The sequence below is a fragment of the Ricinus communis genome, chromosome 3 (assembly GCF_019578655.1).
Source record: "Ricinus communis isolate WT05 ecotype wild-type chromosome 3, ASM1957865v1, whole genome shotgun sequence".
Classification (NCBI taxonomy): Eukaryota; Viridiplantae; Streptophyta; class Magnoliopsida; order Malpighiales; family Euphorbiaceae; genus Ricinus; species Ricinus communis.
Genome location: NC_063258.1, coordinates 23,393,489 through 23,416,994, shown reverse-complemented (window position 1 = coordinate 23,416,994; position 23,506 = coordinate 23,393,489). Strand labels below are relative to the sequence as shown.

The following is a 23,506-nucleotide window of genomic DNA, read 5'->3' as shown; positions in this document are numbered from 1 at the left end:
AAATATAATAAAGTTGGCTTCACTTGAATATGTAAAATAATTCAATTAAATCCAAAATATGGCTCACTTTGGATCGAATAAAATTAAAGTAATTTTATCTATATTTGTTTGTCTCAATTTTTCTTTTTTGCATTTTATGAACTTCCTTCCCTTAAGTACTTTATTAATTACTAAAATTAAAACGGTCGACAATTGTTGCCTTTTTTTACTTTATTTATATTATTCGTATATACATTAATTTTATCTATATTATTCATATATGAGTTTATTTAATTTCAAAATCTGAATCACCGTTAATAATAAATGTAATTTTAATTAAAAAATGTTATTGAATTGTTCTATTAGATAATTAAAATAAATTATATTAAAATTAAATAATTTTATTCTAATTCGATAACAAAATTACTTTTATAAAATTTGATATTTAATATGAAGTTCAAGAATTAGATTTAATCTTTTTGCATTGACTAAGTAATTTGATTGGGATGAATTGACATTTTTATCAAGTTACTGCGTAAATTATCCATAAAAATTAAGATATGAGCTAATTGTAAATTGGCTTCAATTTCTGAGGAAAAATTGGCACTTTAGCTCTTCTAAATCAGTTGAGTTTATACATCATTGTGCCCCTCTAAAAGTCATTTAAAAAGGTTTTCAAATGTGGCTTGGGGACTTTTTTATATGCTGTGGCTGCTGAAGTGAGATACTTTGACCTAATTGGTAGTCGACCTTTTTTCTTTTTCCTCTTATTTTTCTTTTTATTTTTTTCCTAGGATGATAAAAAATATATATATTAGGAAAATAATATAAATCATTAAATATTAAATGAGTATGATATTGATATTAAATTGATTATAGAAAAATTCTTATTTGAATATATATATCTACTTGCACTAATTTATAGTCAATAATATTTATTTATTTATTTTAAATATTTAAAATATATGTCAATTATTTAATGTTAAAATATAAAATATTTATTTATAAATATCATTTTGAATGCGATGTATAGGAAGTTACTGTTCATTACAATATCAACTTATTAAGGAATACATTACAAGGTTTTGGGCTCATTTAACCCGGTCACTTATTTCCCTTTCTCTTATATTATACCATAGATTTTGCTCCTCGCCAACATATTATATTTTCATGAACAACAATTTAAAAAAAAAAAAAAAAGAAGGGTCAGTCCAAATTATTACACAGTAACCAAAGTTAATTAATTGGTCTTCCCTTCAGAAAATTCCTGCAAATGCTCTCCCAGCATTTCCTATCTGGTTCAGCTATTTCCAATCCAAACTTGGCATTCTCAGCAAAATCCTTCTGTACAAATTATCAAATCAAAATTAGAAAAATTGTTAATATTATTTAATTGTTACCACCCAAAAAAATTTTAGTGACTATATCAAAGACTGATGTTAAATATAGATTTAGAATCAGGAAAAAGTTATAGAATCTGTAAATTGTAAATTTAAGTAGTGTAAATACCTCTATACAGTTGCTGTCGAGAAGTCTATCAATGAGGCTATAAAGAATGTCTTTGGTGTACTCAGGATGGCCTTGAATACCCAAAATGTGGTCTCCAATGGAAAACATTTCCACACCTGTTTTATCTGAGAAAGCAATTACTTCAGCTTCTAATGGAACTTCCCAAACCTCATCCTGATGGCATTTTATAATTGATAGAGAAGATGGGATTTCACTTAAGTCACTAAGGAAGCTACAGGGTGGCAAATCCTTCACTATTCTCACTTTCCTCAGCCCAATATCCCATCCTGTTGATGCTTTTCCTACCTTTCCTCCCAATGCCCTGCACAAAACCTGGAACCAAAAATAATGTTTCATTACTTTCAAGAATTACATATACTTGTATCTGCTTATAAATTGGTTTCATTGCATGAACCCTAATATCATACTGCCACAATAAAAGCAGCACATCAACTTTGGCTCAGCTCAGTGGTCCTAGAGTCATCTTCAGGACTCGCAATTACTCAGAAGTTTCCAAAAAAATTTCTTTAATTTTAGAACCAAGACTTTTGTGGTCCAACTTAGAAACACTTGAGACTCTCAACAAAAGAAATAATTGACAAAATTTTCAAATTACCAGAAATTGACAAGTACCTGATGGCCAAAGCAAATTCCAAGAACCTTCTTTTCCATGGAATCTAAAGTTTGCAAGAGGAAGCAAAGCCTGATAATCCAACAGTCATTACCATAGGCATCATAAGGGCTACCGCTAACTACAAACCCATCATAATTGTGAAGCTCATTCATGTCGGGAAACTCTCCTTCAACAACCCTAAATGAGTCCCACCTTTCTCCTTCTTCCCCGAAAGCTGCAACAAACACGTTGAAATATCCTCCATAAACTTTCTTAACGTAGTCAGAGTCCCTTGCTGCTAGCAAAAGAGCATATCTTTTCTCTGATGTAACATCCATAATTTTCAACAGAAGAAATGGAAGATGAACTTAAATGGACGGAGAAATAGAAACCCTTCAAGAGGCTGAAGAAGATTATACAAGAAAGAAGAAATGCTTAATGATAGAATGGAAGTAGATGGTTTCTGGATATGAGAAGTTTGGAGGAAGAAATGGGTTTATATAGAAAGGGAAATTGGAATCAAAACGCGGTTCGAATCAGTCAGGTCATTTAGCCATTACAAGAATATTTTTAGAAATTTCAATGTGGTGGGCCAAATTGCCTATTTGAAATAGAGAGAATTAAATCTGGAATTTATTTTTCTTCAAGAAGGATGCATATCCAACAGGAAACAGAGAGTCTTTTTGGAAGTTTATAATATTATGATTATGAAAGAGAGAGTTTTTGACATTTGAGTGAATATGAAACAACATGCCTTTTGCATTGAAGAGAATATATATATATATATATATATATATATATTTGGTGGTGTCTACTGTAAACATGCGGCTAAATTCTGCAGCATCACCCATCACTACTCCCTACAGTAGCACTTGCATTGCATGCTTTGAATCTTAATAACATCTAGGCAAATTACAACCACATCCTTTGATTTACCCTCAATAACATTCTGGTCCTTCTTTTTTCAAAAATCTTATTATACATACCTTTGGATGGTGTACTTTTATCAATTTTAGTAGCAATAATTTTGTACTCTTTTTTTTTTTAGATTTTTTTTTTCTAATTTAGAAGTTACACCACAAGTCTAATAATGATTAATTGCATTTGATCATGATTGCAGTAAAATTGGTTTATTGTATCATAAAATAAAGAATTAGTAGATTGAAAAATTAATAATTTTTATAAAATAACAGTGACACAGAACAAGTTGCATTGGTGGTCACAAAACTATGTACGTTATAATAAAAATATATTAAATTTTTATTTTGTAATTAAATAATAATTAAACTTTAATTTTAATAACACCGGTTAGTTTTCTCGACAAGTATAAGGATAATTTATATGAGCAGTCATTAAACTTTATATTTTGTACTAAAAGAAAATACTGAAGTTTTGATTTTGAAATATATATTGGCGGTAATTTTTTTATAATAATTCAAATATTTAATACCTTTCTCAATAAAAGTGTAAAATTCGATGACTGATAAATTATCTAACAAGATGGTGATCACCTAATAAGATGATCCCCAAAGATAAGATACATGTATATACGTAAATCAATAAAAAACCAAAGGTGGATCTTCATAAGTCACTCTGATGCTTATAATTTATTTTCCTAATTTATTAATTAAAAGCTTATATTTCTAATTAAATAACTAATATTAATTTTAAAAAATAACATATTAATTATATTTTAATATTAATTAATTCTAATTAAATTCTAAAGAATAACATATGTTTAGAAGATTGAAATGACAAAAGTTTAGATGTGTAAATATGGAGTTTTGCCAGTAGTTAATGTAAGTGTCTTCTAGCTGGATATATGCATGATTATCATATACCCTTTTCAGAAAACAAAAATAAAATAACAGAGAAATCACATATGTTATATGAGCCAAAGATTTTGTCAATCATTTTAAAAACAAAATATAATAAAATAAAATTATAAGTACGTATTAGAGCATGTTTTAGTTGCGAAGTTAACATAAATATGTTTGGGCCCCACTCATTCAATGACGTGGACACCAACCCTTTAAATATAGATAACGTATTTGTTTGTACTGCGGTCGGTTATTTTATACAGTAAGAAAATGACGACTTAATAAAAAAATAAAATATAGTAAAATAAATAAATAAAAATTTAAAAATAGTAAATATTAAACTTTTAAATATTGCAAGGATTATAACTTGTATTAAAAAAAAATTAATTATATATATTAAGGACATTGTAAATTAGGAAAATTAAATTTCATTAGAGAAATTGCTTTAAACTTACTCATTTGAATGACATTTTCTCAAATTGAATTTTTTTGGTTAAGATTATGAGGTTGAATATATAATTTTATTTTTTTTTTCTTTTAAGACAGATTATTTCTTTTATATTTATGATTGAAGAATGAACTCGAACTTTTTATTTTTAAGAACATATATTTTCTATCGCTTGAGCTTTGATGCATTGTATTGTTTATTATTTTGTATAATATATAATTAAATTTTTGGACTTTATAGAAAAAAGACAAAATCAATTATTTATCAATCTATGTCATTATATTAAAGTTGACTTCAAATTTAACTAGAACACATGTCAAATTTCCATTAATGTTTCTTTTCTTTTTACTTTCTACGTCATTTGAATGTGGTTCTCATATTTTATTTGAAAATAATTAAGCAATCATATCATTCTATTTTTACAGTTGCTTTTATGTGAATTAAATTAATTTGGTTCCACTAGATAAACCTAGAGAATAAAATTCCCATGATGAAATAGTTTCACCGGAGGAAACCAACAAATAAGGTCTTCACGATCAGACAGTCCCACCAGAGGAACCAAGCGAATAAAGTATCCATGATAAAACGGTTCTGCTAGAGACACCCAGTGAATAAGGTCTCCACGATGAGACAGTTCCGCCAGAGGAAACTAGCAAATAAAGACTCCATGATAAGATGGTTCCATCAGAGGAGCCCAACGAATAATGTCTCCATGATAGGATGGTTCCACTAGAGGAACCCATGATGAGACAGTTCTGCTAGAGAAATCCAGCGAATAAGGCCTCCACGATGAGACGGTTTTGCTAAAGGAACTCAACGAATAAAGTCTCCATTATGAGATAGTTCCACCAGAGGAACCTAACCATAAGGTCTTCATGATGAGACGGTTCCACTAAAGGAACCCAACGATTAAAAACTCCACGATGAGACGACTCTATTAGAAGGATCTAGTGAACAAAGAGCCTCCATGATAGGATGGTTCCAACAAAACCACTTCACAAATGAAATTGACGGGACGAAACAGTTCTACTAGAAGAAACTTAGTGAATGAAAGACTCCATGATTACTTTAACAACTACGAGCATACAAGCACTACTAAGAGGCCACTCAAACAATGAAAACTTGACCTTAGTGATGATCCAGTTCAATCAAAGGAAAACAAGGAATGACAATGTGAGTTGTGGATCGATTCACAAACCAAAAGGGGATGTCATAGAATTCCAAGATTGACGGACTTCTCTCTCTTTCAAAAGCAATGTACGTGCACTATTGTTATGTCCTCACGGTTCGGTTCGGCCTGAAATGAAATGGGTTTAGTCATCGATGAGGCAATTGGCACCACAACTGTTTTTCTCAAAAAAGGACATAAATATCATGACTGAGCCGAACCACGAAGGAGTGGGGCGCTTGTAATACCCAAAAAATTTCTTTAATAATGATTTTATTAATAATAATTAATAAATGAGTTTTTATTTAAATTAGTTTTACTTTATTTTTATTTGGTTTAATTTGGAATGATTAATGGGAATTTTAATGTTAGACAAATAAATGAGTTATTTTCTATATCAAACTAGTTTGATTTTAAGAAATTAATTAAGTAAATCCTTTGAGAAATAAATTATATTTTTGGTTATTTGAAATTTTTTCCAAATGCATATTTATATAAATAATATATATATTGGAGAATTATGGAAGAATTTGTAAAGGGTGTTTATAAAAGAATTTTGGAGAAATTGGTATTTTAATTAGCTAGTGGAATTAAATTTTAAGTTGAAAAATATTTAGCAAATTGATTATTTAATTTAATTGTGTGTTAGGACTAAATTGGAAATTTATTCTGGGATGAGGATTAAAAGTATAATTTTATTATTATGGGATTTTAATGGAAATTTGTATATTTTGTATTTTTGTAATTAAATATGTCGGTAAGGGCTTTTTGATAATTTTATATTTAAAAGTAAGGATATATATGTAATTTTATATTTTCAATAATTCTAATTTGGCCCAAATTAAATAGTTAGGGGCTTAATTGAAAGGCTAAAAAAAAGTTTGGAGGTTAATTGGAATTTTTGCAGCACGAAATTGCAGTAATTAAAAAAAGTTATGGGACCAAAAGTTAAGAAAGGAAACTTAAGGGACTAAAAGTCGATATGGAGAAGGAGAAAGAAGAAAAGAAATCGGGGAAGAAGGGAATGAGAGAGAAGGGGCGTCGGGATCACCGGGAAAAGAGAGAGAGAGGGGAAGGCGAAATGAGTCCGTCCGTGGCCGGAAGGGTCTTGGCCAGAGTGGCATGGCAAGCGGCGTCGGACAAAGCTTGTTTAATTCTTCTGCCGTCGTGGTTAAATCCTGAACTTAAAATGATCAGCAGCTCCGAGGCTTTCTTTTCCGGCCTTCGCCGCCCCTTGAGGCTGCCGGAATTGCAAGATCCGACGAAGTGAAAAGTAGGAGGCATCGGCGTTTTTGGGCTTTTCCGGCAAGCTATGGACAATTAGAGGATGTATCCTAACTCTCCTCAGTTCAAGCTTCGCAATGGCACCGGTTTCGTGGCGATCGAACTTCGTTTGTAAATCGACGGTCGAGATCGTCTGCAAATTGCTCCGAATGATCGGAGGTCGGATCGGAAAATCAGAAGCGAGGATCGTCATTAGTGCGTCGTTTCGAGTACAATGGTGTGTTCGGATCATCGATCGGACTCCAGCGGTGGGAGGCGAGTCGACCGAGCAATCAAGCGTCTCGGTAATTTTCTCTGGCCGTTGATTTAAGAATTCTTTGATTTAATTTATGCTTATTGATTTGTGTTGAGTATTAGATGATATTTGTGAATCAAAAATAATAGTTTGTCAGACAGCCTGCCGTAGTCGTGATTTTTGTGTTGTGTGGCGGAGTCGGAAAATTAATGAAGTCTTAGGGACTCGACTCCCGTTGTATTAAATTGTTGGATATTTGAAGTGTTTCTCTAGCAGGTCCTGGACCCGTTTTACGAGGGGTAAACGTTCGTGTTTTAGGGGAGGTTCTGTCGAATTTTCTATAGAGTTTACTCGAGTCGAGATTCTTAGACAGTTAGTCCTAGGAATCTAGACCTAGGATTAATTGTCAATTGTTCAGCTTTATTGATAAATTATTTTTCGTGATTAGATAATCTGCCTGTTCGGCTCGCTCCAACCGAGGCACCGAAGCAGAGCTAGGAGGTCACCAAAGCTGTGAGTTAAAGTCATATATCGATTATACACGTGTCATGCATAAATTTTTGATTTGCTATCATATGATTATTTTATTGCAAGTTCAAATTATTCATTTAATTATTACTCATTTGTATCATGCTTTTGATTACTATTCATTTATATATAATTATCATTGATTTTATTATTGCATGATGACACGGGATGGGACGACAGTAGAACATATTGGTTTGATGATTGTACCGGTATAAATCTGTGAGTGATGAAAAATGGTAAAATGGTAAATTTAAAAGGAAAGTTTAGGACTTGCCCTAGTCGAGGATCTCTGGGCTTAGTAGAGTGTGTTTGTCGGTGGTAAGGTCCCTAATCGAGCTTGCTCTCTAGGCGCCGGCTTAGTTGGAAATCAAGTGTTCAGGCTGGAGGTAAGGACCCTGATCGAGCTTGCTCTCTGGGCGCCAAACCTGTTGGATTAAGAGAGTCGAAAGGCTAAGACAAGTGACCAGACTGGAGGTAAGGTCCCTAATCGAGCTTCGCTCTCTGGGTGCCAGTCTTGTTGGAATGAGATTAGTTGGGATTAGTCGAGATGTCAGTAATGAGATTGATCGAGATGTTATGTTAGGATTAGGGTTCTACTGAAGTACTCTATCCTGTTGTGTGTGAAAATTATTTTATTTAAGCATGGCATGACACGTTTGTTCTTACATGACTTATGTTTATTTCAAATTAAATAAATATATGATCGAAGTATATGCAAATGCTTTTGGATATATGATTTTAAGACTGGCAGTCTCAATTTTACTGTTTTTCAGATCCGTGACTGTTAGTCTTCCCACGACTCTTATCTAGTAACCCGACTCCTTTATCATCGAGTGGTGTATTTGATTTGGTATGTTAATTTGTAAAATCTTAGATTCTCCGCAGTGGAAATAGTAGGTGTATCAGTTGTAATTTTCTATAGTTTTCGGTCTCCCCTAATTCTTCTGGCAGACCAAATTAATTATGTAGGATTTAACAGTTAAGATAAATTATGGCATCAGTAAAATGAGATGAGATTTATTTGAGTTAGTGAGTGTCAGACTTACTACGGGATTTGGTGGCCTTACGCCTACCCATTTCCTAGTGCCGGTCACGGGCCCATAGATGGGGTCGTGACAGCATTAATAATGACCAAGGCATATCTAGAAGGAGTGTCTTATTACGATATTGATCCCACCATCTTGCAAAAAAAGGTCTTATCACAATATTGTCGCGCCTATCTTGCAAAGAGAAAGAGAGTTTTATTACGATACGATCCTGCCTATCTTACAAAGTAAATATGGTTGTATTAGGATTCGATTCGCCTAAAGTCTAGAGAAGTCCAAGTACGAGTAGGAGTAGGAGAGCAAGGCACATATATAATAATCTCAAGAGGTAAGGGAGAGAAATTAAATTATTCACCGATAATTTACTTTACCTCATATTACCAAAGCAGCTACCTAACTTGATCGTCAGAGTGAACGGTCTAATATTCGCTCTAATACTTTATTTTTGCAGAATTAGCCAGAAAATCCGACATATGATCCATTAACCTCTTAAAGGAGTCATTACATATGATTTTTTTAATTATTTATAAGTTAAAATTATGTAGATGAAATTTATAAAATAGATAGAAACTTGAAAAAAATAAAAATAATACATTTATTAGTTGATATCTAAGTATTACATATAAATAGCTAATTTAATAATTAATAATATTAATAAATTATTAAAAATTAAAATAATGTCAATTAGTATAGGTTTATAAAATATCATACAATTATAGTACATTAGAATCCTACTTCAAATTCTAATGAGTGTAAAAGTATATATATATATATATATATATATATATATAGCTTTGTATTTTTATTTGAAATTACTGGACCATATACTAATACCAATTGTAATTCTCAAGTAATAGAATGAACCTTATAAAAGGAAATGCACATCTAGAACATCTCTGAATGAAATTTAAAAAGAAATCCAAAGAAACCCAATTTTTAAAATTCGTATATGATCTGAATTCAGATCTCAAGCCTAAAGATGCTCAATTAGAAAGTTGTTTTCCATATCATATTGTACATAAATGTCTCCAATGAACATGCCCAGGAAGGTACTTCAAATTCAGTTGATAGAATCTTCTTCATCTTGTTTGGGTCATTTTTGATGTCATTTCCTTACGCAATTTGTTCAAATTCTGTACCCAATCTCACTGAAATTCTATTCCAGTATCTTGCCGTCCAAGATCTTAGATAGCAGCCATATGGCTTTCAATTTCTATCTTTTATATATATATATATATATTTATTTGTCCGAATCTAGCTCAGTTGATATAACATATATAATATTTTCATAAATTTATAATATTAATCAAAACAGAAACTTCAAATTATTAAGAACAATCGTATAAAAATTGAACAGCTTTGTCAGAAAAAAGAAGTAATATATATTGTCTTAATATTATATTAGCCAGATTATGAAATGAATAGAAGTAAAATATAATAAGACTTCATTCGCGAATCTCGTATATTAATTTGTCCAAATTCTGCTTTTGTAGATTTAGCATGGATCAATATTGTAGGCTAGAATCATGACTTCTTGGGCACACCTTGGAGATCAATTTAGATGGAATCTTGGATTGATGTTAGCATAAGACACCACCGGATTAAACGACAAAAATGATTTGTATTTCAACGAATAATTTTGGGTTATAAGTAAGTAAATTCTTATAATATGGAAAAGAAATTAGAATAAACATGTCAAATTAGATTTAATTTATACTTTAAAATATATTTTTTAAAATTAAAATAATTAATCTTTATTGAAAGATATATCTTTAAAAAATTTTAATTTATTAAATGAGTTGATCTGTATAACTTATAAGTTTAACACTTTGAAATGACTAATTAAAATGTCATCTTTAAAATGTTATATTTAGCATAGTCATTTTTATGTTATATATGATATAATATAGATTTCCAACCCAAGCCTAAGGCATTCTTTTCTTTCTTTATCGTCTTCGTCAAGAAAACATCTGAAAATAACTTGGTGGATATAGTTTTTTGAACAGTAATATTGAAACGATCATGCAATGTGTACTTCCATGACAAGACTCTTTCCAATTAATGTTTAGTATATAGATGTATTCAAGCTGGAGAATATTTCTGCATATTGGAATCTGAGGATACAAGGTGACAGGAAATGGGAACACAAGTTGCTGAAAGAATAATCCTTATATCAATGGTACAGTGGCTGGTCCAAAAAGATGCATTTCCCATTATAAAAATATGAATCCAGAAATCGGAACCTAATACCTTTGAACATTTTCAGCATAAAAGGTATAAGGGAAACTTGTATCGTGCATCTCAAGTTATTTTTAAATTCGTTAAGGTTATGTTTCTCTCTTTCTTTTTCCTTTTAAGTGGACCAAAAAAATGGAAAAATATAGATTTTGAAAATATTTCTAAAATTAAATATACATCTACCATTAAATTAAATCTTTATAAGAAATAAAATAATTATTTTATACATACACTATATTATTTTTAAATTTCTTTATTTTTTTATTCTTTCTAAATGAAAATATCATATGTATTTAGCAATTAATCATCATCCATCCATCTACTATGAAGATTGTTATTATAGTTACCTAATCCATTGCCTAACTTTACAGATAAATAATAGGAGAAAATTAACATTAATATGACGTGTTTTAGATTGTAGTTTATCAATATGTGGAGATTCTTTATGGTGACGATTAGTTATATCTTGAATTCATGATACTAGATTAAGTTAATTTTTTATATCTCAAAACTCTTTTTTTTTTTTTTATTATCAACTAAAATTTTTCATTCATTGTAATTATATTAAAGTTTTATTCCTTTTGCCGATTTACTTTGATGGTAAGAAGAAGAGTATTGTGATTCTTCTTCAAAAAAGAAATATGATGTTAAATCTTTAAAAAAAAATCATCGGATGAATGCACTCTAAGTATTTGATGAATTACAAAACAATTGTGATAAAAAGAAAGAAGTGTATGAGTGGTTTGAGAGTAAAAACCGAGAAGGTAAAAAGAATATAAAATAGAAGAATGATAGAAAGAGACTAAAAGAAATTTTAGTAGTTTCTTATGGTCACTAAGACCTGAACTTCCTGTCATGCTCTCTATTTTTTTTCTTTTATTTTATTGTTGTTGTTTTGATTTTAATTATTATAATGATAATGCTTGTAGATACTCATTATTTACTCTTAATATACTTAGAGTATATTATATACTAATAACTGCATTTTTATTGTAATTCTAGTCTTTCTCTCGTATTTATTTGAAAATTATTTAAAAATTAGGGCTAAAGGTTTAGTTTTTTTTCTTCTATTCGTGTGATATGATCTTGTTAGATCATATTAATACAACTAAAATTTTGGATTTTAAAGAAGTAAAATATAAATGTTGTTAGATTATTTTTATTAAATTTTTTAAAAAATTAAAACTTGTAGCTTTTCTTTTTATTTTATTTTACCAGTTTACATATGTATGATTCTTCTTTATGGAAAATGATACAGCATAACTATGACTTTTAAACAACAAGCTTACGAACATCAGAAGAGGCTTGCGATCATATTATTCTCTTATGTAAAATTTAAGAAAGATGAATTCTTGATAGTGAGATTGAATTATGTGACAAGCTTAAGGAGATGGATAGGGAAAACAAGATTTGGAGGAGAAACTTGATGTAATTGTTGTGTGATTTTTCGGTTGGCGCATTGTATATGATAACAAGTAGTTTTATTGTTAACAAGTTTAATGATAGGACTATTGATTTCGATACTAAATAGATATTATTTTCTCATAGATATATTTTAAGCTATAAATTTTATTTATTTTGAATTTGTATGATTGACTTATTATTGCTGCAATTTAAATGTATAATATTAGTCTTTTTGTCCATCAAAGACATTTTTAGATATAAATATGTTAAATGTAAGTTGGATATATTTATAATATATTATGAAGATACCTTTTGTATACTCAAAGTATACTTATAATATATTTTGATAATACCTTTTGTATGCTCGAAATAAACTTGGTATAAACTATATACTTTATAATATACTCGGAGTATAATATGTACTGTTAACCATGAAGTTTAGAAAGTTCTTGTCTTTCAGTATATGCGAATGTTCGTTACATTAAAGTTACATGCCTCATGTTTTCTTGCCAATATCCATAGTGGTAAAGAAAAATATGAATTATGAGCATATTTAATTTTAAATGAAGAAAATTCAATAAGAATTAGAGTATCATATACTTAAAATAAACTCGTTATATACTACTATATATTGTTTACTTTATTCATTTATGTTAATAATAACAATAGCAAATAAATTATTTGGTTCTTCCCATATATGCCATTTGTCAAAATTCTAAATTCCAATATCTAGTTCAACAAAAACAGTTACATTTTCATAATTTGATAATTTTAAGTTTGATTTATTATTTTGAGATCATGAAATATAATGAGAAAAATTTAATAAGAATCAAGTATCATGTATCTGAAATATACTTGTTGTATATGTAATATATGTTGTCTATTGTATATCTTAAAATTTCAAATCGGTAGTACAATCTAAAAGGTAGCATATGACTCATAAATATAAGAAAAAACTGTAAATACTTTTTTGTTCTTAATTTGATAATTCTTTTAATATTTTCCTTAAATAGAAATGATCTATAAAAATTTTGAGCTAATCAATTTCCATCTTTCTAATAAAATTCACTCAAGAAAAAATAAACAATATTCTTATTGTCTTTTATTTTCTGTCTCATTTCATAATATACTTAGAGTATAAGCTATTAATTACATTTAATCATAATATAGTAGTTGAATCTCTACGGTAGTTATATACAAAGGGTATTTTGTGAAGTCACTATCTATTTTTTTTAACTCTAGATAGAATAAAAGGCTTGCATTGTCTTATATTTGTAGTAGTGAATAACTTTATTTTGCTTTATACCAATCTCCACTCTTGTTTGCTTCGGTTGATTTTGATTTTTTATGATATTATTTGCATGAAACTTACAAAGTTCTTGTACTTAGATAATAGAATGTCATTTACATTAAAGTTTATATATATATATATTTCTTCTCAATATCCATTGTGATTGTACTTTGATAATAGAATGCCATTTACATCAAAGTTTATATATATATATATATGATATTTTCTTCTCAATATCTATTGTGATGAAGAAAAAAATATAGAATATATTTCAAAATCATTAACTAACACATTGTAATATACTTAAAATATATTAGTTATATATTCATCATATACTTTTTACTCTTTACTTTTAAACCTATTTCATATTTTATCTACTTTTTCCATTTTTTATTGAATAAGTTTTTTATATATATTTATATTAATATAATATAATGTAATAGTCAATATACAAATACTTTATAGTATTATATATTAATAACACATTAGTTTGAATCTTTTTTTTCTAAAATTTCAAAAGATATACTTACAGTATACTTTTGCATATTCCTTACATATATTTTCCTGGATTTTCTGTTGAATAGTGTTGAATATTAACTTTTATTTAGATCTGATATTTTAAATTCTATAATCATCTTATTCAACAATTAATTGCTTAAAAAATTAATATAATGTATTTGTTTTTTAATTATGCAATTATTTGAAAACAACAAGAAATAAAAAAAATAGATATATGAGATTGGATTACCTATTTTTCTTTGTTATTTTGTTTCTGTTGTGTATTACAGATCATTTTTTAGATTTCTAGTTCATTTCTTTGGGATCTAGTGTTTCATGATTAATGATTTTCTTAGCTTATGGGTCCGTTGTTATAGCTTAGAGGACACAAGTTTTCATTTATTTGTATAAAAATAAATTTGTTTGGTTTTGAACATATTTTTATAATACTATATATATAGTGATATTAAAGTTAGTTAAGTCAGTTTTTAGACATTTGTATAAATTTTTCTAATATAATAAACCTAAATACCCAACAATAGAATCCTAAAAATTAAATACAATTAAGTTTGGGTCCAATATTTGGAATATTCTTCTTCTTTTCTTTTACCAATTTGCATCACCACTGTCAAAATCCTAATGCCATTACCAATCTTTCAAGAACATATATCAACTGGGTATATCAATCAACACCTAAGAGGCGGCGAATAATAATTTCTTTCAATCGGGCTATGCAATAAAAGGGTGGAAGAGAGAATTTCTTCTACCGCCTGTGAATATAGGGGATAAGTCCTCAACGCCGTCAGTGAAGACTCTAACCCCTCTATTGTTTAAATTCCTTACATCTGCAACCTGTTATTTCATGTTTAGGCATTAGCACCATGACATTCAATCTAAATGGTTTTAATTCCAACCAATTTGTAATTGATGGTCAAGGTCCTGTAATTGATACCTGAATTGATATCATTAAATGTGCTAACTTTAGTATGGAAGTTATACATGAACGGTACTCCATATATCTTAACTAAAAGAGAAATGGAAACGATAAAATATCAAAATGAAAAATTAAAATAACAAAAATACAAAACAAAACTACTTTGAGGCATTATATAAAAAAACAAAAATAATATTAAATTACAATTGTAAAATTAATATGAAATAGTCACAACTTTTAAAGTATTAAATCCCTAAAGCGCAATATAATATGATATTAATATTACTAGCAATTAATTTTATCTATATGCACATATGCTCAAGCATATAATAAAAATAAAGATTAAAATTTATAAAAAAAAATTATAAAAGAATAATTTAGATGGATAAATAAATTATTCAAAAAAGTATAAAATTATTTTTTAATATAATACAACTATAATTACAATAAATAAAAATATAAAATTATCAATAATCGTGCATTAAGAAATAGTAAATTTCTATACATATTTAAAAATTTATCTGAATAAATCCTTAATATATTCCATTATAAAATTTAATTAAAAATAATAATTTATTATATAATATTATTCCATTCTTCTTTAAAAGACATTCTCTTTCCATTTCTGGTCCAATTAAGACTACAGTTCACATTACTTTTTTAGTTATACCATTAATTAATTAATTAATATGAATATTATTTCATGCAATTATTTTTATATAAGAATATAAATATATTATTATCATAAATATTCACTCAAAATTTTTAATATATAATAATGATGAAAATTGCAAGTTTAAAACTAGTTATAATAATATAAGAATAAAGAAAAAGGGGAAGCCAATTCGTAATTCCATACAAAACGTGGTCTCATGATGAAAAAAATCATCTTTATAAATTGGACCCTTTTATTTTTCCTTTATGTTCTTTATTTCCTCTCTCTTTCTCTCGTCAGAGAAATGCAGCTTCCTCTTTTATAAAGTTTATTTCATAAAATTTGCCTCTGCATTTGGTCCCTATCCATAAAGCCCTTTTAACCATTTCCTTTCCTTTCCTCCCATGCTTTTCCTTTCTTTCCTTTTACTTATTTTTTTATTTTGTATACTTCTTTTTTCTAATTTTCTTTTTGAAAAATCTTTTTCTTCTGACTTATATCTTTAAGTCAGTATTTGACTGTACATTAATATTCATATAAATATACATTCATCACTAACAATCTAATGGAGTATAGTTTGATTGGCAAAATTTCAAGCTCAAATCATTAATTAATTGAAAAAAACTAAGTCAGTGTAATATTACGAATTTAAGCTATCGATTGGATTTAATTTAGCTCCATTTCAAATTTACGAATATTTTAATTTAAATATTTTATATATTTAGTTTAAATTAAATAAAAAGAAAATAAATAAGTTACAAAATCTCTAAAAGAATAGTAGATAAAATAAAAAATAAAAAATTAATTTTCTAAAATCAAATTAAATTAAATTATTTAAATAAATATTAAAATTTCGAATTAAAATAATAAATATTGCTTTTATCAATAATTCTAATGTTTCTTTTTTCTGATAATGATAGTGAAAATGGCGATGGTTGTGAGGGCAACGAGCATGGTGGAAGTAAGCACAATTATGGTAGAAAGAGCTACTTATTATTTTAAGCTTTAATTACCAATTAAATTTTGAACTTAACACTTTTTAATAATTTTATTTAATAATTTTAAAATTTTAAAATATACACAAATACTTTTAATTTATTTTTAAAAATACTTTCCAATGATAATTTTTAAAATTTTATAGTAAGAAAGATGATGTGAGAAATTAATTGTACTTACTAAAAGAATAATAATTATAAACTAGCAAAAGTAATTTGTTATAAACTCAACACAATATGACCATTAAAAGTCTTATATATGTACATTTTTTATACATTTTAATTAAAATATAATAAATTTTTTGTTGACTCACTAATTTTTATGTTAATAAGTAGAATAGACTTGTCATATTATTTTTCTTATTATTTCTAAAAATTATTGCTGAAAAATAATTTAAAAAATAAATTGAAAATATAGGTATGTGCTTTAAAATAATTGAATAAAATTATTAAAAAATTTAAAGTACATAATTTAATTAATAATTAAATTTTATTTTAATTATATCAATTATTTAAAAATTATAAAATAATTTTTTAAAAACTATTATAATTCCTTAAAAAAATTTTATTTATTAAGAGAGTTATTTTGTTCAAAATACAGTTAACTTGAAATAAATATACATTTTATAAGTTAAAAAGAAAAAGAAAAAGAAGAGCTGTTGGAACGAAAAAGTGAGTGTTCAAACTCAACTTTATTCCACAAACTTATGGATTCCTCTTATTACCCAATTCACCAAACTATAAAATTTTTATATTAATATTAGAAAGAATGAGTTACCATGTTAACCTCAACCTTAACCTTCATCTTCCACCACAAAACTGAGTTCGAATTGATGATTCTCTCTCCATTGCAAGGCCAAGATTAACATTAACAATTGGATGCAGCTCAATTGGACTGAAGTCTTTTTTAAAACCGTAAAATATTTAAATTCGAATTAGAGAATTAATAATAACAATAATCATTTATGGACATATATATAACCTATGATTTACAATTGGTAAAGTAGCCCAGTTTTCTTGTAAATTAAAGAAGTTGGGCTTTCAATGTGTCATCCCAAAGGCGAAGGCAGTGGCTTAACCCACAGCTGCACATGGCCATAGACTGACTGTTGCAGTATCTTTCCTCCCCCAAAACCCTTCTTTTATTTATTTATTTTTGCCCTTTAATCACGGCGCATTTGATAGTTAAACCCAAGAAAAGGGTCAAATAATTGCAATTTAATCAAGGTTTTCGAATATTATAACTTAATTAGCATCATAAATAAATGATACAAAGCTGGCAGGGCAATAACACATTTTACTTTTGATCTCATTCAGAAATAAATGAAAAATAAAAAAATAAAAAATGACACAGAGGTATAAAGACCTTACCTTCTTTGTGATTTAATATCATCTGTCACTCAAGTGGCTCACTTTCCAGACACAGAAAAATTACTAATACAATACTCCTTATCATTAAAAAGCTTCTCTGCTGAACATCTGAAAATGTTATGCAATTTGGATTGCAACTGGATAAAGATATCACAGCTTTCACTTTTCTAATTTAATATAATATTATATAATTTATTATTTCAATATATATCATTAGTTCTTATTGGCTCTCTCCACAACTCCCTCTCTCTCTCTCTCTCTCTCTCTCTCTCTTTCTCTTGTACAAACTACAAAGTCTTCACAGTCAAGAATTTTGTGTTCTTGAATACAATTTTCTTGCATGCATCCACCAGTTAACAGTAAGTAATGAATGATTAGGCTGATAATGAAACAGTTAATGCTGAAGAGTACCTTTTTTTTTTTTTTGCTTTGTATCTGTCAAGGTTTCAGGTCATGCGCATAAAAGAAGTATCATTGTTATTTGTTATGATATTTGAAGATCTGGGTTGAAAATGATTGATATCTCTTTCTCCTTTTTCCTTTTTCTTTTGGTTCTTCTCTCTTTTTAAGCTTCAGCAGATCAGAACTGAAACAATTCTAATTCTGTGATTTGTTTAAGCTTTATGTTTTCTAGAGCTTCTTTCTTGTAAAAGAATAGTAGAGTATATATAGCACAGAGAAAAGCTTCAAAACCATTTTCTTTAAAGAGAGACTTAATCCAAACTCATTTTACAGGGAAAAAGTTTTTAATGGGATAATATATGTATCATAAAATATTAAGCACATATTAATCTATGTATGAACTTTTATTTTTCCTCCATCTTCATTTACTTGATATGCTTATCTAATTTCTTTTTCATTTTATTTATTTCATGTTTATTTCCCAAGAAACTAAAAGAAAAATAAGAGCTCAAGTATTGTCTCATTCAACTGCTATTAATTCCTTTCATTTCTAGACTAACAAAACTGATAATCCTTTTTTCTTTTTCATTTTTTTATTTTCATAAAATAGCACTCTTTATTTTCATAGAATAACACAAACACTAAACAAAATTCTATCTCTATCTCAAATTGCTTATTCCTTCTTGAATCTATCATAAAATGGATTATTTAGATTCAAATAATCTGCAACAGTTGCTCCGATGGCATAGGTGGGAATTTGAGTTCTGAAAGAGATAATTAGTGTTGGCTAATATATTTTTAATTAAAAAAGAAGAGATGTTAGATTAATTTCTTTCTTTGCATGAGCATGAGGAGTGAAAAGAAGAATAGAAAAGGAGAAAAGAGAAGATAATTTAACTCCTATTGATGGTAATGTTGAAGAAAAGAAGCCATACATCTGAGAAAAGGTTAAAAGACATTATATTTAAATGTAAATTTTCGATTCAGATAGTTGATTAAACGAAAGAAAAAAATTGTTTTAAATATTAAAATAGCGAAAATTAAGAAACTCAAGCAGCATTGAGATGATTTTTCTTTTTGTGTGATCAGTTTTAAGTAAGGAGAAAGAGAGATTCTTGATTGCATAAGCTAGTCTTGGTACAAGAGCTGCCTTTTACTTTCTCTTCAGGTACTAATCTCTCTACTCTTTTCTCTCTATATTTTCCCTTTTGAAAATGAAACCCATTGCTCTTTCTCTGATTTCTGACTTAACCTCAGACATTCTGTCTCTTGCTGTTCTTCTCTATTATGATAGTCTTCTCTTTGCATTTGGATTAGGACATCACTACCACCACCACCAATCCTTATATATACACCCTGTTCATGTACTCCTAAGGTGCAATATTAAGATTATGCACCCTATTCTCATCACCATACACCTGTCCAACACCCACAACATCTTTTGCTTAATCCCCGACAACCCAGTTTCCCATGTTGTACTGCCTTTGCATGTCTTCTGTCTTGCGATTCCCTCACAGGGTTAAACCAATTGGATCCTAATATGTGCATTATACCAAAAGGAATTGAACCCTTCAAGGGTTTAAGGGTAATGTTGTCCCTATAACTATGGTCAAACATGCACTATAACTATGCTGCATTGCACTAAAATGGGGCTTTAATAGTTCCTGTTTTACAGTTATGCCCTTGTGTAAATATATATAGTAGATAACAAAGGGGTAAATGCACATTTTGATCACCCCTACAAGAAGACTGCAGGTGCCCTTTAAGGGCAAATTTACCATCACATGGTGACACTTTTCTGTGAACTTGGATACGTAAAATCCGGGGTACTCTTACCCTCTCTAGTCGAATTACCAAAATGTCCCCATGTGAATATATTTTTTAAGGTAATTTATTTTTCTTGGTTTAATATTTAAAATGGACCCCACAAATTCAAGCAGTAGTAATATTTGACCAAAGGGTCAAATCGAGTAGCCTCCGTTTAAAAGAAAAAAAAAAGAGAGTTTCAGGGTTGAAGCAGTATTTAATGCTTGATAGATCTTGTTAAATGGCACTAGATTCTATCTAGAGAAGCTGCTTGTTTAGCACCCTAGAATCCACAAACGAATGTTAGGCCAAGAAGCACTGCTGTGTATAGGGTGCCGGTGGCTGTCTCGAGAAATTTAGCCTCGACTCTGCTGCCTGCCTATGGGGTCAGGAGCAGAAGTCAGGGCCCCCTATCTGTCTCTCTGTCTTTCTCTTTCTATAGCTCTGGTTAAGTCTCGTAATTTCAAGTGAGGAAATGAAACAAATTTATAGCATTTTAAAAACAACCCAATTCATGGGTCCCAACATGGGAAAAAGGGTAGCTGAGGGATTTTGAAATAGATAAAGGAGTAGAAAGTAAAAGGTGAGAAGAGGACAGAGGTTGCTTGCGCAAATCTAGCTAATCTGGGGCTTCCTTCTTTGCAAGTAAAGTAGAGAAAGAGGAGGAGATATGGGGCTTTGTTTTAAGCCAAAGAATTAAAAAAAAGAAAAAAGAAACCGGACAAAAACACACCAATCTCCCATCTCACGCATTTTACTTTGGCCTCGTTATGTTTTAGGCAGACACTCACTGCATTTGCCCTATAGCCTCAAAAACAGAAAATAAACAACTCCATGTTATCAGCTTCTTTCGCTAGCTAGCTAGTAGCCACTCTTTATTACTGCTATTCCATCGTCTTCTTCTTCTTCTTCTTCTTCTTCTTCTATCTTTCTAAGATAGGACAAAGAAAACCCAACTCAGAGGAAAGAACAAAGTAACCATCTTTTCTTTTATCCTCCATTTAAATATTGCTCTTTTTCTTTTGTTTTCTTCCATTTTCAATTTGACCATCTGCACCACTCCCACAAATTACTTTCTTGCTTTATTATTATTACCGTTGTTGTTGTTGTCATTATTATTATCTGATTCCTTTCTTCATATAATGATAGGGTTGTGGAGGTGGAGGTGGTGGTAGAAGATGGTGGGAGCTGTGGCTGATATCACGTGGAAAATTGAAGCGTTATGTTTGGTCTTTGTCATGATGAGAATAGTGTTAAAGCAAATGGGTATATTGTGCTTACTTGAGAAATGGGATATTGGATATTCAAGAAACTCCATTTCTGTTGTCCAAATATTTCAAAAAGCTTTCTACATTTTCTTCTTCTTCTTCCTAGTTGTCGGATTCTGGTAATAATGCTGTTACGTTGTTGTTGGGTTCGGTTGGTGGTGATATTGGCTGGACGGCTCAATCTCTCTTTATTTTAACAATGATACAGGAGTAAAATCATTTTACTTTCTCTCTTGGCCATTTATATTATTAGTTCTTACAATCTTCATATGTGATCCATTTATATATATGCCACAAAAGGAAAGCAAACATAAAAACAAGAATTACAAGAACAGGGTTAGGCAATTGCATCTTTTGATCTTTTCCTTTTTAAAGTTGGATACTAACTCAGAGCTTCTCTTTGATTTTGGTTACGGTTTTGTACATTGCTGCATCCTGAAGCAAAGCTAAAACAAAACAAGTTCAGCTCCATCTCCATGTCCATGAGTCATTTTTGAAAGAAAAAAGTAGAGATAACTAGTAAATGATATTGAAGATGAGAGCCACCACCTAACCCATCTAAAAAGAAACAAAGGTAAAGAAAAGCTTTTAATTTTCTTTTCTTTTTCCTTGATTTTGTTTGAGTGGGTCCCTTTTTCTTTCTTTCTTTCTTTTTTCTTTTTTAAATTAAAGAAGAAAAGAAAATGCAGACTTCAAAGTTTCAAAACCGTTTCATCATCATCATCATCGATTCAAAATCACTGTCAGTCTTTTGCTTCAGCTGTCTGTTTTAATTTATTGATTACTGTATTGTTTGATTTCTTGGGAAATGTGGGTGTCTTGATGATGTTATGTTATATATCCATGTTCAAATCCTCCTGTAACTGTTATGCTATCTTCATTATCCCCATGTACAATGTACATGTTACGTTTAAATTAATTCACTCTTATTATTATTATTATTATTATATACTTTCTTATTTTATTTTATTCTTCTAATATATCTACACACTAAGACTTTTTCTTAAAATGATATTTTATATAAAAACAACTCTATAAAATTATTAAAAAAGTTCATTTTCGATTTAAATCAGTTGAAAATAAAGATAAATATAAATTTCGTCTTAAAAAATTCTGATCTTAATTTTTTTATATTTTATCTTATTATTTTATTATTTTATTTCATTAGTTTTATTTATATAATATAATAAAATATTGACAAATTTCTAAATCTATCTTTAATTCAAAAGAAAAATTTAATAACCCCTATTAATTTATAACTTTGGTATAATAATGAATTTTATTTTATTCTAAAAAGAATTTTACTGTATTATCGAACTCTTAAATATATCATTCATTGTTGGATTGCGATCTATGAAGTGTGAATAGTAAGGGCCCCCTATCAGCAAATATTTTGGATGTATTGCTTCCGATGAATAATTGACTGTCGTGTACTCTACAGTTCTACACTGAGCCAACAAATAAGTAACTCGCTCACCTAATAGTTTACTATCTTTACACCATCCCTTCAAATAGTGCAACTCTTAACCCATAGTGTGTATAATAATCAATTATTATTATTGTTAGAAAGGATTTCATGGCAGTTGCATCTTCAAAATTCGACCTCAGATCAAGTTAGAAGACTATTTCAAACAGAAACACTTATAATCTATCTATATGTACAGTTATTGATTGAAAAAGGGTGAGGAAGAGAAAGAAAAACAAAAGGAAAGACAAGAAAGTTGAGGTGTGAATGACGAAAAGTTTCTCAAGGTTTATGGAAATGTCCTTTCATTTTTAAACACTGCAGTTTGGGTTTTCCTCCATTTGGTTTTTTGCTATGCACGTGACTTGGTCTCTTCTTTATAATTAAATTCCAACTGTTATAATAAGTTTTATTTTTTTATTTGTTTATTTTCTTACATGGGGTTTAACTTCATTATATATATATATATATATATAATATAAAATAAAAATATGATGAGTGGGGCCTTGAATAATAATAATAATAATAGGGAAATGAAAAATATAAAAA

At 28.8% G+C, this 23,506-nt stretch overlaps 1 protein-coding gene and 1 long non-coding RNA gene across 2 annotated transcripts; one reads left to right on the top strand and one right to left on the bottom strand.

Annotated features, from left to right (window-relative positions):
- Positions 1 to 1,007: 1,007 nt before the first annotated feature.
- On the bottom strand, positions 1,008 to 2,597 carry LOC8265758 (gamma-glutamyl peptidase 5). Its single transcript, XM_002528336.4, has 3 exons — positions 2,122 to 2,597; positions 1,489 to 1,821; positions 1,008 to 1,323 (listed from the first exon to the last, which is right to left on the bottom strand). Exons 1-3 carry the CDS (start codon positions 2,437 to 2,439, stop codon positions 1,216 to 1,218), a joined length of 759 nt encoding a protein of 252 aa, XP_002528382.1. The 5' UTR covers positions 2,440 to 2,597; the 3' UTR covers positions 1,008 to 1,215.
- A 16,998-nt stretch (positions 2,598 to 19,595) lies between these two features.
- On the top strand, positions 19,596 to 21,721 carry LOC107261995. The gene is made up of 2 exons (XR_007214998.1): positions 19,596 to 21,198; positions 21,374 to 21,721. It is a non-coding gene; the product is annotated as an uncharacterized LOC107261995 (long non-coding RNA).
- The last annotated feature ends 1,785 nt before the right edge of the window (positions 21,722 to 23,506 follow it).